Source organism: Triticum dicoccoides, chromosome 5A, assembly GCF_002162155.2.
Source record: "Triticum dicoccoides isolate Atlit2015 ecotype Zavitan chromosome 5A, WEW_v2.0, whole genome shotgun sequence".
Lineage (NCBI taxonomy): Eukaryota > Viridiplantae > Streptophyta > Magnoliopsida > Poales > Poaceae > Triticum > Triticum dicoccoides.
This window is the reverse complement of record NC_041388.1, coordinates 626,150,024-626,163,305: the sequence shown is the minus strand read 5'-3', so window position 1 is coordinate 626,163,305 and position 13,282 is coordinate 626,150,024. Positions and strand designations below refer to the sequence as shown.

The following is a 13,282-nucleotide window of genomic DNA, read 5'->3' as shown; positions in this document are numbered from 1 at the left end:
AGCCCATATTTCACACACCCCCCCATACCCGCCTAAGTGGTTCTGCTGCTGGTTTTACGGAATTTAGCTGGTTTTAGAAGATGAGTAAGCATTGACACTTTTGACGCGGCACGGACCGCTTGTTCTTGGTTCCTCCGGACTAATGGACCAGAGCAATCACTTAATTAATTGAAATAAAATTCAGACAAAGTGCGGAAAGAAATCAAAATCTAATGTCTATTTCTTCTGTTAGACTTCAGATTGCTTGGAAGGGAAATATGAATACAGACAACATGTCTTGCTCTGTTTTTTGCGGCTCACTGTTTCTAAATGTAGTCAAGACCTTACCTGAATATGAAGTGCTCACCTTAATACAATACCAGTACATCCATTTCCATCAAGATGAACAATGCTAACATAAGCAGAACAGTATCTGACTAAGCGACACCGAATGCATTATCTTCAGGACAACATTCACACATCATCGGGTCATCATCGGTGGATCATTTCAGACTCCGGAGTCTGAAAGTCTGTCCTCATCGTGCAGAGATGTGAGTCCCTGTAAAAGAAGCAGGTTTTTTTCCCACAAGTACTTCCGATCGGCCAAACAAATATAGAAAAATGTAGTAAAAGCAGCGGGATTTGCTCTCTGGTACACATCACAGCTGCATGATCCATCAAACTAATCACATGTACATGGAGTATATCCAACAGCTCGTGGTGTCGCTAACACACAAGTCATGTCATCCCTTGACGAAACAAACATCACGCTACTAACACACATCATGGCGCCACTTACGGTCGTCCTCTTGGCCCAATGAACAGGACCTGGCATGGAACAAAAGGTCGATGTAAACCCTATCTCGCGTGCCTTGAGAGCCCTAGGAAACCGAGGAGGCAGGACAAAAAATGTAGGGCATTAGGTTCGCATCACGTACCTCAGTCCACGGCTTCAATCAGATCATGAATTAGGCGTCATGATTATGAACCGCACCAGCGGCGAAGGCGGCCGGAGAGAAGTGACTCAAGGAGGCCAAACGACCAGGAGATTCGACTCGATGACCAGGGTGAAGCGACACAATCCAACCATGCCATGTAGCGCCCTTTAAATGGAAACGACATAAAATCAGCACCAAAACCACTCAAGGGGGGGGGGGGGCATTTACCCGGTGTTAGAGGTTTTTGGGTCAAATTTATACTCCTTAAATTGGAGTTCAGGGGGTATTCGTCCATCAGGCCACATTTGAGAGTGAAATATGGACTCCTTTAAAAAAAACCTAGGCCAGCGGGTACAATTTTTTTTTCCACCGTGTATGACATGAGGAATCACTTTGGTCACTGACAAGCGGGCCCACGTTAGCAACACTCGGGCCCTACCACGATACCCACCTGGTTATCCCTCTCGCGGTCCCTATCTCCTTCCATTTCCCTTCCCCATCACCGCATCTTCCTCGCCTCCGTTCCCCGATGGCTCGCCTGCTCGCGCAAAGCCTAGCCCGCCCCTCTCCGGCCACCGCCTCCGTCCTCCCGCCGCTCCGCGGGCTCTCCACCAAGGTCGAGCTCATCGAGATCGACCTCGCCGAGGAGGACCCGTCGTCGGTCGAGGTCGTGGGGATCCGGCGCATGGAGGAGGCCATCCACGGCGTGATGGTGCGGCGGGCCACGCCCGAGTGGCTCCCTTTCGTGCCGGGCGGGTCCTTCTGGGTGCCCCCGGTGCGGCGCCCCCGCGGGGTCGCCGAACTCGTTGGCCGGATCGCGGCGTCCGGGGTCGGCGAGGTGTCGTACGAGGCGGAGCCCTACGTCCCCATGACGGAGGAGGAGGTGCTCTCCCTCTCCACGGCCCGGGGGTGGCCGTCGGCGGCCTACTTCGTCGAAGGTGAGCGGGACGAGTGAACCGAGATCCGATCTCGCGGTTGCGTGGATTATTCGATGAGTTCGATCGAACGGTAGAAAACATACTCCTCCATCCGTTTCCAGATTTCCTTGTGGAATTAGACGATGGGCTGTCAGATTTATGCTGTATCTGCTCAACTTGGTATTCAAATTCAGGCTGATAGCATCGGTGAAGCACACCGGAAAGCGGTTGAGCCATTGCGCATCTCTCATGGTGTTGCTGTTGAATGTGTTCAGTTTATTGTCTATATGTTTGTTATGAGATGATTATTCGCCTTCAGCCGTCTCTGGTTGAAGATTATTATAGTGGAATGAAACATGGTAATTAACGGTTGTGTCCTGGAGGATATTCTGAATTCATATATAGCACAAAAGGGATATGGCACTCAACTCAACACTCGCTTTATCCTCTTTGTTTGTTCCCATGGATTTTTATCTGTTTGTCCATCACTTAATATTACTGCTTAAAGCACCATTCTTTAGTTGTGTCCTAAGAATGTGCGGTCAATGCCTTCATAGTTGCATACATCATTTACCTGTATGCACACACCATGAGAACTTCTTGATATTTAGCATGATACCATTGCTTTATTCTTCTTATTCCAGCGAATAAGGGTGTTGCGATGTACCGCCTGTAAGGGTACTGAGGGTGCACCGTTATTTAAAATAATAATTTGCAACATTTTTAAAATTTCGTGACTTCATAAACTTCATGAGTTTTTGTTTTGTAATAAGTAATTCATTTTCTTAATCTTGTAAAAAAATCAGGTAGCTAGTTTTTTAGGACCCAAGACTGAGTGGTTTTTCTTCAAGAGGGTTTTCCTTTCCAAGCGAGCAATTTTTTTTGTCTAGACAGCACAAACGGAATCGCTAACTTTTGTCTACGAGTAGCGCCGGCCTTTCCAATTTCTCGAGCCTGGATGGATGAAAGATACCAACGATTGTTTCAATTCAAAAAGAAGTTCCATGAGGAGAAATGATGATTTCAAACTAAATAAAAAATACCACTAAAAAATAGAAGTCCCTCTTTTATAGCAAAGAAGATGCCTTTGTTCTTTCAACAATACAATCACAGAAAAGATCCCTTTGTTAACTCCGTGCAACCTCAGATGTAGCACCCTAGACTACTTGCACAAAAACGTGTTTCCCTTGACAACAACAAAAACCCACAATGTATCTGTGATCTTTATTTTGTTATAATTTTTTGAGGTAATTTTTTGTTATAATTAATATACACACATAATAAAAAAGACATACATATTGTTTGTGTGTTATAAAAACATTAGTACATATAAAAATTAAACTATTTTAAAAATTATTCTTGTAATTATGAAAAAAGTGTTCACACATTAAAAAAACGTGCATATAATTTTAAAGAAAGTGCTCTAGTTTTTTAATATTTGTGTAATTTTAACGTGTTTATATATTTTAGAAACATTCATGTACTCCCTCCGGTCCTTTTTACTCTGCATATTAGAATTGTCTGAAGTCAAACTTCACAAAGTTTGACCGTATTTATATCAAAAAATATCAACATCTGCCATGCTAAAGTTATACAATATGAAACTTTAAGTCATGACACATCTATTGATATTGATTTCAGATTTTGAATGTTGGTATTTTTTTCTATAAAGTTGGTCAAACTTTACGAGGCTTGACTTCAGTCAAATCTTATATGCGAACTAAAAAGGACCGGAGGGAGTAACTTATAAAGTGTCCAAAACTAAAAAAATGTTTTTCTTGTTTATAAAGAAAGTGTTCATGAATTTTACTAAAAAAATGTTCTCATAATGTGGAAAGTGTTCACGAAGTATTCTAAAAAAAATGTTCTCATAATGTGGAAAGTGTTCAATTTTTTCTTAAAATGTTCATGGAGTTTCAAAAATGTTCTCACATTTTTAGAAAATGTTCATGTAACTTAAAAGGTGTTCCCGTATTTAAAAAATGTTCATCTAATTAAAGAAGTGCATATATGTTTTTATAAAATGTTAGTGTAAATTTAAAAGGACTTCATGCATTTTAAAAGTGATCACATATTTAAAAACATCTATGTAATTTAAAATATGGTGAGGGGTGGAGAGGAAAGAAACTCGCAGACTCCATGAAAGGGAGAGGACGGAAATGATGAGGGGTGGAGAGGAAAGAAACGTGCGATCTGATTTGGGAACTGTTGGAGAAAAAAAAACATATCCACCTGTTCTTTTGCAAATCCAATGGTTATTGTATCCAGCCAAAACTGGAAAAAAAAAACAGTTAACCGACCCATGAGCGCTTCGATATATAATTGATGGCCGATAAGCCCCGAAATTGTTTTTACCGTGCTATACATAGTAGGAGCAAGAGGTAAGAGACAGGAATAGGGCACGAGAACAACCTTACTAGTTGAAGTATTACTGGAAGAGATTTGCTTTGGTACACCTTAAAACTTTGCACGAATATTAAATAAAGTTACTTAAAAAAAGGTACTATATTCTCGTAGAGATTTGAAGTCGGGTTCATATTGGGTATCTTTCAAAAAAACTTGATTGGGCTTGTTTTGGGTGCCCCCGGTGCGGCGCTCCCACCGGGTCATCGAGCTCGTCGGCTGGATCGCGGCGTCCGTGTCGGCGAGGTGTCATACGAGGCAGAGCCCTACGTCCCCATGACGGAGGAGGAGGTGCTCTCCCTTTCCACGGCCAGGAGGTGGTCGTTGCCGGCCTACTTCGTTGAAGGTGAGTGGGACGAGTGACCCAGATCATGTCTCGTGGTTGCGTGGATCCGATCGAACACAACAAAATCCGTTTCCAGATTTCCACATGGAACTAGGATGGGCTGGCAGATCTATGCCGTGTCTGCTCAACTTGGTGCTCACATTCAGCCATTCAGGCTATAGCATCGGTGAATCGCACCGGAAAGCAATTGAGCCATTGCGCATCTCATGGCGATGTGGTTGAATGTGTTTAGTTTATTGTCTATATGTTGTATATGTTGTGACATGATTATTCACCTTCGAGCCGTCTCTGGTTGTTGCTCTCGACCAAATATGGAATAATACTATTGATAATAATAAGTGTGTAATGAAAAATGGTTGTTTTCTGGATGATCTTCTGAATTTGTAGAGCACACAAGGGATATTGCACTCAATACTTGCTTTATCCTCTTTGTGTCTTGTGTTTGTCCATCACTTCATATTAGTGCTTAAATGCGTTAAATCAATGACGCCCTTACAGACATGATGGCCACACAACCAACAGACATAGAAACAACAAAAGGATACATGAAACTACAGAGCCAGCTAGCAGGCTACCGTATAGCACAAACTCAGAAGTTTGAACAAAAGGCCTTTGATGGACGCCACAATCTTGTCGAATAGGAGACGGAGCCAGGGAGGTGGTTTGCCGCTAGTAGGCCACCGTATAGCGCAAAGTCAGAAGCTTGAACAAAAGGCCTTTGATGGACGATGCGATCTTGTTGAAGAGGAGACGAAGCCAGGGAGGTGGTTTGCCGCTGGAGGAAAACCCATATGTCATAAAATCCTCGAGGCAACACCGGCGTCACACTATCCATCTCCGCCACCAAAGAAGGCACCACCTGTCCTCTCGCCCTGGTTCGTAGGGCGTCGCACCATCGGCATGGCAGAGTTGCTCCCCTTGAGCATGCATGGATATTGAACAACCAGAGGCCCAAGGTAGGACAACATGCACCAGCACCTCATCTCGTGAAACACCTCATCCATTGCGATGGTTGCCTTTGAAACCCACCACGTCGCATGACCCAGCCGCCGGACGAAAGCACCAACGAAGACGCGGTGAGAAGAAAAATGCACGACGCCACAGGACACAACCGGAGCTCCAGCAGGAACCCGATCTGCCACTGAGCACTGCACCAATGAAACACACCGACTGCAAACAATGGCCATGGGCGACCACCTGCGCGAGAGCATTGCCCGCCCTCCCATTGTCCAAAGGCCATGCCTTCAAGAAGGTGAACGACATCGGAGCGTCGCCACCGCCGCCAAATCCAAAGGATTTTGATTTTCACCAGGGACACCCATGGGAGGGAAGGGGAGGCGAGCAGACCTCGATGATGCCTACGGGTAGGAGGAAGAAGCCCAGAGCACCATCGACATCATGGCCGTCATTGCCGGCCAAAGATTCCCCCCAATCCTTGTCCCACCAGCCCCAAGCCCGTCGACGAACCACCAGATCCAGCGACCAGAGCCCGCCGGAATCCTGGGATGGCAGGGCTGGCCAAGCTGCACGCCGGAACATTGTGTTGCACGCCAAACTAGTTATTTATATAAGGTCAGTGAAAAATGAAATCACTCATAGTTTAAATAAATGGCGGCCGCAGTAGTAATAAATGGCCACAACAATTGGCATGTGAAGTTTGGTGAAGGAATAACGTCGAGGCCACACACAATGTTTATTCACTGACCTTATATAAATAACTAGTTTGGCGTGCAACACAATCATGTTTGCAAGAAGGACAATGATCAAGTGAAAGAGGAGAGCAAAATTGACAAGGACGATTAGTGTCGCCGGCGGCGGTCAGATGGTGAAATCCGTTAGGAGTGAGATGCATCAGGAATTTGATCAACAGATTCAGCCGAATGAGTGGTCTAGAGTTGTGTTGTAGAGCTGGAAGTAGAATTGTACCACACAGTGGCGGTGGCATGCAGATTGTTAGCATCCTTAGGAATCAACAGAGACATGAGACAAAATGGACGAGAGGCCAATGAGCACGGTTCAGGTGTGAGCTAATTAAACGGGGCATGCAAGGAAGGAGGTACTTTGCACTCCCCATGAGAATTAAACCGAGATTGTGGACTCCTCTCCGAGGAGACGACAATGTTGGCATATACATTCATACACAACAATAATGTCTTCAGACGTCGATACTACATCAGGACCGGGGGCACATGATATGATTACGGAAGTACTCTGTGGCCGACACTCTCTGCCCGATTTTGAGACGACGCCTGATCCTACGGCCGTGTGACGCCTGCTCCTACACATGCATGGCTCGATCCATAGCATCTTCCAAAAATCGTCCGAGCAGTGTCGTCCGTCTAGCAGCACTCATATGATTACGATCCGAGCAGCGACCAAGCCGACCGCGAGGCGTGGCCGGCCGGCGGAGCTCATTCGCCGTAGTCTGATTTTTCAAATAGGCTTTCGCCCGCTCTATAGATAAAGCAACGGTCCACACAATCTATATCTAAAGTTCGGATCAAGAACGACGGCTAAAGCAACGGCACAATCATACCCAAAAAAACATAAGAGAAATAGGGGAAAAAACAACTAGTAGCTGCCACCGAGCAGCCCTACGAGGACAACAGTCGACGCGTTGTACCCAGAAGCGCATCCATCATGAGACCGAGACGATCGCGGTCACGCTGCCTCGAGAGCGGGTGCCAGTGTTGACGAAAAGCGAGGAATTTGAAGGAGTCAGACGCCTGCCTCAGAAAGACCTTCTCAATCACCATTTTGTTACGTGTTGTCCAAAAAGTCCATGACATCGCCACAAAGATAAGCCAGAATAGGGGGCAATGTTGCGTATGGCGCGTAGTCCTGGACCGGGGGAATTCCGTGAGGTTCAAGGCCTCCCAGTCGGGCCCAAGCGCCTCGCAAACGAACGTCTATAAGACCCGTGCCGACATATAAGAGAATAGGATATGGGTCCCAGTCTCCGGTGCCGCACATAAGCGGCACAAGTCATCACCCGGGTCATGCCGCTTAAGTACCTCAGTTCCCGAAAGGATGCGCTCTCGTAATAGCTGCCACACAAAGATCCTAGTCTTCAAGGGCAGAGGGGCTTTCCACAGGGGTGAAAACCAGGGGTTGGTAGGTGACTGGCATAAAGCATGGTATGTCGTGCTCACCGAAAACTCCGTTGTCGGAGAGATCTGTCAAGACACGGTGTTCGGATAGTCCAGTAGCACCAGTGGTAAGGCAACCTGTAGTGTCACTCTCTGCTTGCCCAAAAGTACGACGAAACTGAATATTGCACTGTACAGATCGAAAGGCCATGGAAACAATTAATAGTGGGTCCGAACAAATCGAGAACAAGTCAGGGAAGCTCATTCTTAGAGGATCGGTACCCAACCAGGGGTCCAGCCAAAATCGGGTCCCATCCTCATTCCCTATGAAGAAGAAAATTTTTACACGGATGTCCTCCTTGATCCTTTGGATGTGTCGCCAGAACTGTGATCCTCCCGAGCGAGAACATACCAGAAGAGGCTCACCCCTAAGGGCGTGTTTCGTTGCCCGCATCGAGCCCAACCAGGCCCGCGTGGGAAGGGAGAGGCCTGTGTGGTTGCCCGGTTTTCCTGTTGGGCCTGCATTGCACGCTCCTCAAAGCAGCCCAGAGCCTGGCTCGCTGGAAACGCTCGGATCGGCAGTTTCTCGCGAGCCAGGCTGAGTGCGGCGCGAGGTCGCACGGGCGGGAGCGAGGCGAGGGCGAGGGGGATGGCGGGAGATGGAAATCTGGCGCGCCGTCCCGGCGCCAAATTAGCCTCACCCCCCTTTCACTCGCTCACTCATAGCCACTGCCCCCCTTTCATCCCTACTGCCTCACCATCGGCGGTGGCTGCGATTTCAGATATGTGCTATAGGCGGCGGCGGAAGAGGCGGCGGCGTTTGCGGCGGATCTGGTGCTGCCCTTGTTGTTGGCCACCGTCTGGTCGACCTAGTCTATGTCATGGCTCCCCCTACGTCGTCCTCGTCTCTGATGCCGGTAAGCAGCACCCCCTCCCCCCCCTTTGTTAGCTCAGTGGTTAGGCCGTTAAGCTAGGTGTAGGATCGATTTCCCACTGAACGAACCGTCGGTGTCGACTAGGTTATGGACGCACGGATGAGGCCGATAATCCAGGCAGCAGCATTGATTAGTGTGATTCAGGCATGGGTCATGTTCATGCACCAGAGAGTTGTTCGTCGTGCTGGGAGACCTTTGATCCGCTATGGTCCATTGTTTCCCCGGAAACAGGAGAGGATCCGAAATCTGAACTACATCTACAACTGCAATGACGTCGAGGCTCTGTGGATACTTAGAATGAAAAGAGCATCATTTGCCACGCTTGTCGAGACATTCAGGAGCAGGGGGCTGTTACAAGATAGCATCAACACCAGTGTCCAAGAGCAAGTGTCCATGTTCCTCCATGTTGTTGGCCATAACCAGAGGTTATGGGTCATTCACAACACGTTCAGGAGATCAATAGAGACCATCTCTAGGTACTTCAAGCAGGTGCTTTATGCTGTTGGGGAGCTTGGAGGAGAGATGATCAGGAGACCATCTGGCCAGACTCCACCCAAGATTCGCGGAAGCCCAAGATGGTATACATACTTCAAGGTGAGCATTGACAATATACACTTTTCATGGCTTGATATGCTTGTATTATTCAAGTTGAGCACTAACACAGACTTGTGATGCCATTTTCAGGATTGCATTGGGGTAATAGATGGTACTCACGTCACTGCCAGAGTTCCTAGGTCACAGTCAGCAGCATACAGGGGGAGGAAGCACTACACAAACCAGAATGTGCTTGCTGCTGTTGACTTTGATCTGAAGTTCACATATGTGCTGGCTGGCTGGGAGGGGTCAGCGCATGATGCTAACATTCTCACCGACAGCATGAGTCGACCTGATGGGATCAACATCCCCGATGGCAAGTTCTACCTTGGAGATGCTGGCTATGCATGTCGGCCGGGTATTCTTCCACCCTTTAGGAAAACAAGGTACCATCTCAACGAGTTCTCTGATAGGAACTATCCTAGGACTGCATAGGAGCTGTTTAATCTCAGACACTCCAGCCTTAGAGTAACTGTTGAGAGGGCATTTGGAGCTCTGAAGAATAGGTTTAAGATCCTGGATCAGAAGTCATTCCACCCATACTCCACTCAGGTTAAGCTAGTTCTTGCTTGTTGCATTCTGCATAACTGGATCCTCCAGTGGGGCTTTGATGAACACGTGCCTGGGGAGGAAGATGTCGAGCCTGACGATGTTGTTAGCTCCGGCCATGCTGTGGAGGCATTTGACAATGACGCTTGGAAGAACAAAAGGTTGGAGTGGGCAGAGGCGATGTGGCTTAACAGAGGTCAGTGCAGGATTTGAAGCAGATGGAAGAAGAACAAGAAGCAGCAGCAGCGCAGTAGCAGCTGAAGCAGAAGCAGAAGTAGAAGAAGAGGAGAGGAAGAGGAAGATCTGGTAGCACCGATGAACTAGCCCCTATTTAGCCAATGGCTCTTAATAATTTGAACGGTCATTTGATAATAGTTAGGATTAACTATCATTTGTTTAAGTAGATGGCGCTACATGTTCAGATTCTGTGTGGTAAGCTCAGCACTAGTTAGAAATGGTGACAACACCTTATGCAGGTTGCAACCAAACACCATGTCATATGTGCGCCTAATGCAATGCCGGCAACCAAACGCCGGGTCGAAATTGGTTGTCTCATGCAACTAGGGACATGCAGGCAACCAAACTATGTGCATCTGAGGTTTTTTGGCTTGCATCCCCTCAAACCGGCTCAATAGAGCCAGGTTCGCCGGGCCAGGCTGAATCGGCAATGTAACCAAACACGCCCTAAGGTATTTTCCATCTGTCGTCGCGGCCAGCGGTATTGACTACGTCTGGTCACATAAGTACACGGCCGGAGATGAGATGAGTAAGAGGATGTTGTACTTGTTCTTCAATTAACTGACTTTTTGGCCTTTTAAAATACTTGGTCATACGCAAATAAAAATCACGTATAAGAAAATATCACTAAAGAATCAGCTAAGGAATCAATTAACTGACTTTTTGCTGGATGAGACAACTAGCATTTTCTTCATGGCAATATCGCTATGTAGCGCTCTGCTTGCACATAACGCTAATTTTTTTCGTTACAGTGCATGGGCGTATGTGCTAGCCTACCGATAAACCTAGAAGTTGTTTTTACCGCGTGGTACACACGTAGGAGCCAGAGGTAAGAGACAGGAATAGAGAAGGAAATGGCTTGTCTTATTACGAGATACACAACAACAACCTTACGGTCAGTGAATTTATACATGTATTTGTTGCCCCGCTACAATAATCGTGTACCTAAAAGAAGTTAAAGTTTTTAGAAACAACGAGCCTTCCTCGTCGATTTCCATTGAAGAAACTACCAGACATACAAATATTCAGAGAGAGCGAAACAAAAGAAAGGCTGGGGCAATACACGCAGAACAATTTGGAGCATCACCAGGAAAACCATCACCCAGGCTATTTTCCAGTGACCACGCAGGGCCCTGAAAGTCAGCACACTCATAAGATACAGTAATGAACTTAACATAACAGAGCGTTTTGATCACTGGCACACAACAGAAGTAAGTCACTGTGAAACAACAAAAATAGGGAAAGCTAGCTGATTGCGCAACCTATGGAAAAAGAAAACAAGAGAGGCAAATGCATGTGAAAACTTTCAGCCACCTGTATGTGATCCTGAGAACCGTAGGACCCCATCCATGGCTTCTTATGTAGATCTCCTGCACCACATGCTTGATCTTCTCCACGCTGAGCTCAATGCTTTCTTACTTCTAGGTTTGTCTGCAAGATTTTTTTAGTCGGTGAGATGACTGCAAAGATGAAAATTACTGTTCCATTTTCTTATCAAAACTGTTGGGATATCCTCCTCATATGGGCTATGAGGAGATGACCATTTGAGGCCTTTTAGGCAGTCCAAAGAGGTGCAGAAGCCCACTACCCATTAGGGTTATGACCTAGGGTCATTTTGGACTTTGCACATGAGTGGATGGGGATGCTTTACCCTCCATCCAGCAGCCACCACCAAGTGTGATGAAAATTAGTTCATCCTCCAAGAGAGATGAAGAGAGAAAACCAAGAGAGCAAGGGAAGAAGAGGAAGATTGAAGGAAGAATCAAAGGGAGCTCCTCCCCAAGGTTGCGATGGTTCAGGTCCACTACCTTGCCTCCTTCAAGCTGCGGTTCCACCATCTTTGGTGAGATTGTTCCAATCCCTAGTTCTTGAGCCCCAAATTTTGTTGTGTTCATCCAAGATTCAGAAATCTTGATGTATGAGATCCTCTAGTGTTGTCTAGAGAAGAACTTGTTGTATCCTACATTTGATAATAGTGGAAGAGGATTTGGGTGGCTTCGGCCCGTGGGTTTTTCCCTCAAGTTGGGGGGTTTTCCACGTAAAATCTGGTGTCTCTTTGTTGATGCTTGGTGCTGTCCAGAAACTTACTCCTACCACAAGACACTAGGCTGAGGAGTGTCGTGCCTGCTGCTTAACATTTTCTGCCTCCATATATGCTGCTGCATATGTTTCCTTTCATGCTAAGCAACGATCCTTGAGTAAGTACATGATGTGGTGCTGAGATTACTTTGTTTCCGCTGTAGTTATCAGTTAACCACAAGTGCATTTGTGTGCTAATTCCCAACAGAGTGGCATCAGAGCCTTGGTTGCTTAGAAGGTTGCAAATCCCAGTTGCTTGATTGTTGCTGGAAGTGCTGCTCACAATGGCTTTGGAAGAAGGTGCTACTACAAGTGGCATGATAAAACTTGATTCTTCCAATTACTCATTATGAAAGCCCATGATGGAAGACATCCTTTATTGCAAGGATTTGTATGAGCCAATTGTGAAAGACAAGATACCCACAGGTGTCACGGAAGAGGAATGGAGAGTGCTGCACAAAAATGTAGTAGGTATGATTCGGTTGTACATCAACCACAATATTTTCCACCATGTTGCAAATGACACAAATGCATATGAGATGTGGCAGAAGTTGGAGTCTATGTATGAGAGGAAGACATCAGTGAACAAGGCATCGGTGATCAAAAGACTTGCAAAGCTTAAGTACTGAGATGGCACAAGTGTGATTGAGCACTTGAATGTCTTCCGATGCCATACAAATCAACTTTCAGCCATGAAGATCAACTTTGAGGATGAGGTACAAGCATTGTTGCTGCTGAGTTCCATGCCTGATAGTTGGAACACGCTTGTTGTGTCACTTAGCAATTCAGCTCCGGATGGGAAGCTGACTTTAGAGATGGTGAAGAACACTATGCTGAATGAAGAAGCCAGAAATAAGGAAAAGGATGATGCCTCTTCTTCTGATGCGTATGTGGCTGAAACCCATGGGAAGAATGAGAACCGTGGATGCAACAATACTAGATTTCAGCAAGGCAAAAATAAATCCAGGGGGAGATCAAAGTCAAAACAGAGAAAAGATATTACTTGCTTTCATTGTGGCAATCCAGGACACATAAAGAGTGAGTGCAGGAAGTATAAAAGAGAGCTTGCAGAGGGGAAACTCACAAAGAAAACCAAGCAAAAGGCTGAGACCAGTTCAGCCATGACTGCAACAGATGAGGACTATCTAGTCATTGAAGATGAAGATTGCTATAGTGTTGTTCGTGATGAGGCCATGAGTTGGGTTATGGATTCAGG

The 13,282-nt window shown here is 46.4% G+C and overlaps 1 protein-coding gene and 1 pseudogene across 1 annotated transcript; both read left to right on the top strand.

Annotated features, from left to right (window-relative positions):
• The first annotated feature begins 1,395 nt into the window (after window positions 1–1,395).
• On the top strand, window positions 1,396–2,209 carry LOC119303527. Its single transcript, XM_037580659.1, has one exon. The coding sequence runs from the start codon at window positions 1,447–1,449 to the stop codon at window positions 1,870–1,872; it is 426 nt and encodes a 141-aa protein (XP_037436556.1). The 5' UTR covers window positions 1,396–1,446; the 3' UTR covers window positions 1,873–2,209.
• A 6,485-nt stretch (window positions 2,210–8,694) lies between these two features.
• Window positions 8,695–9,963, top strand: LOC119300203 (annotated as a pseudogene).
• Window positions 9,964–13,282: the final 3,319 nt, after the last annotated feature.

Coding starts and splice junctions, on each gene's coding strand:
- LOC119303527 (XM_037580659.1), top strand. CDS start 1,447: ATGGCTCGCCTGCTCGCGCAAAGCCTAGCCCGCCCCTCTCCGGCCACC.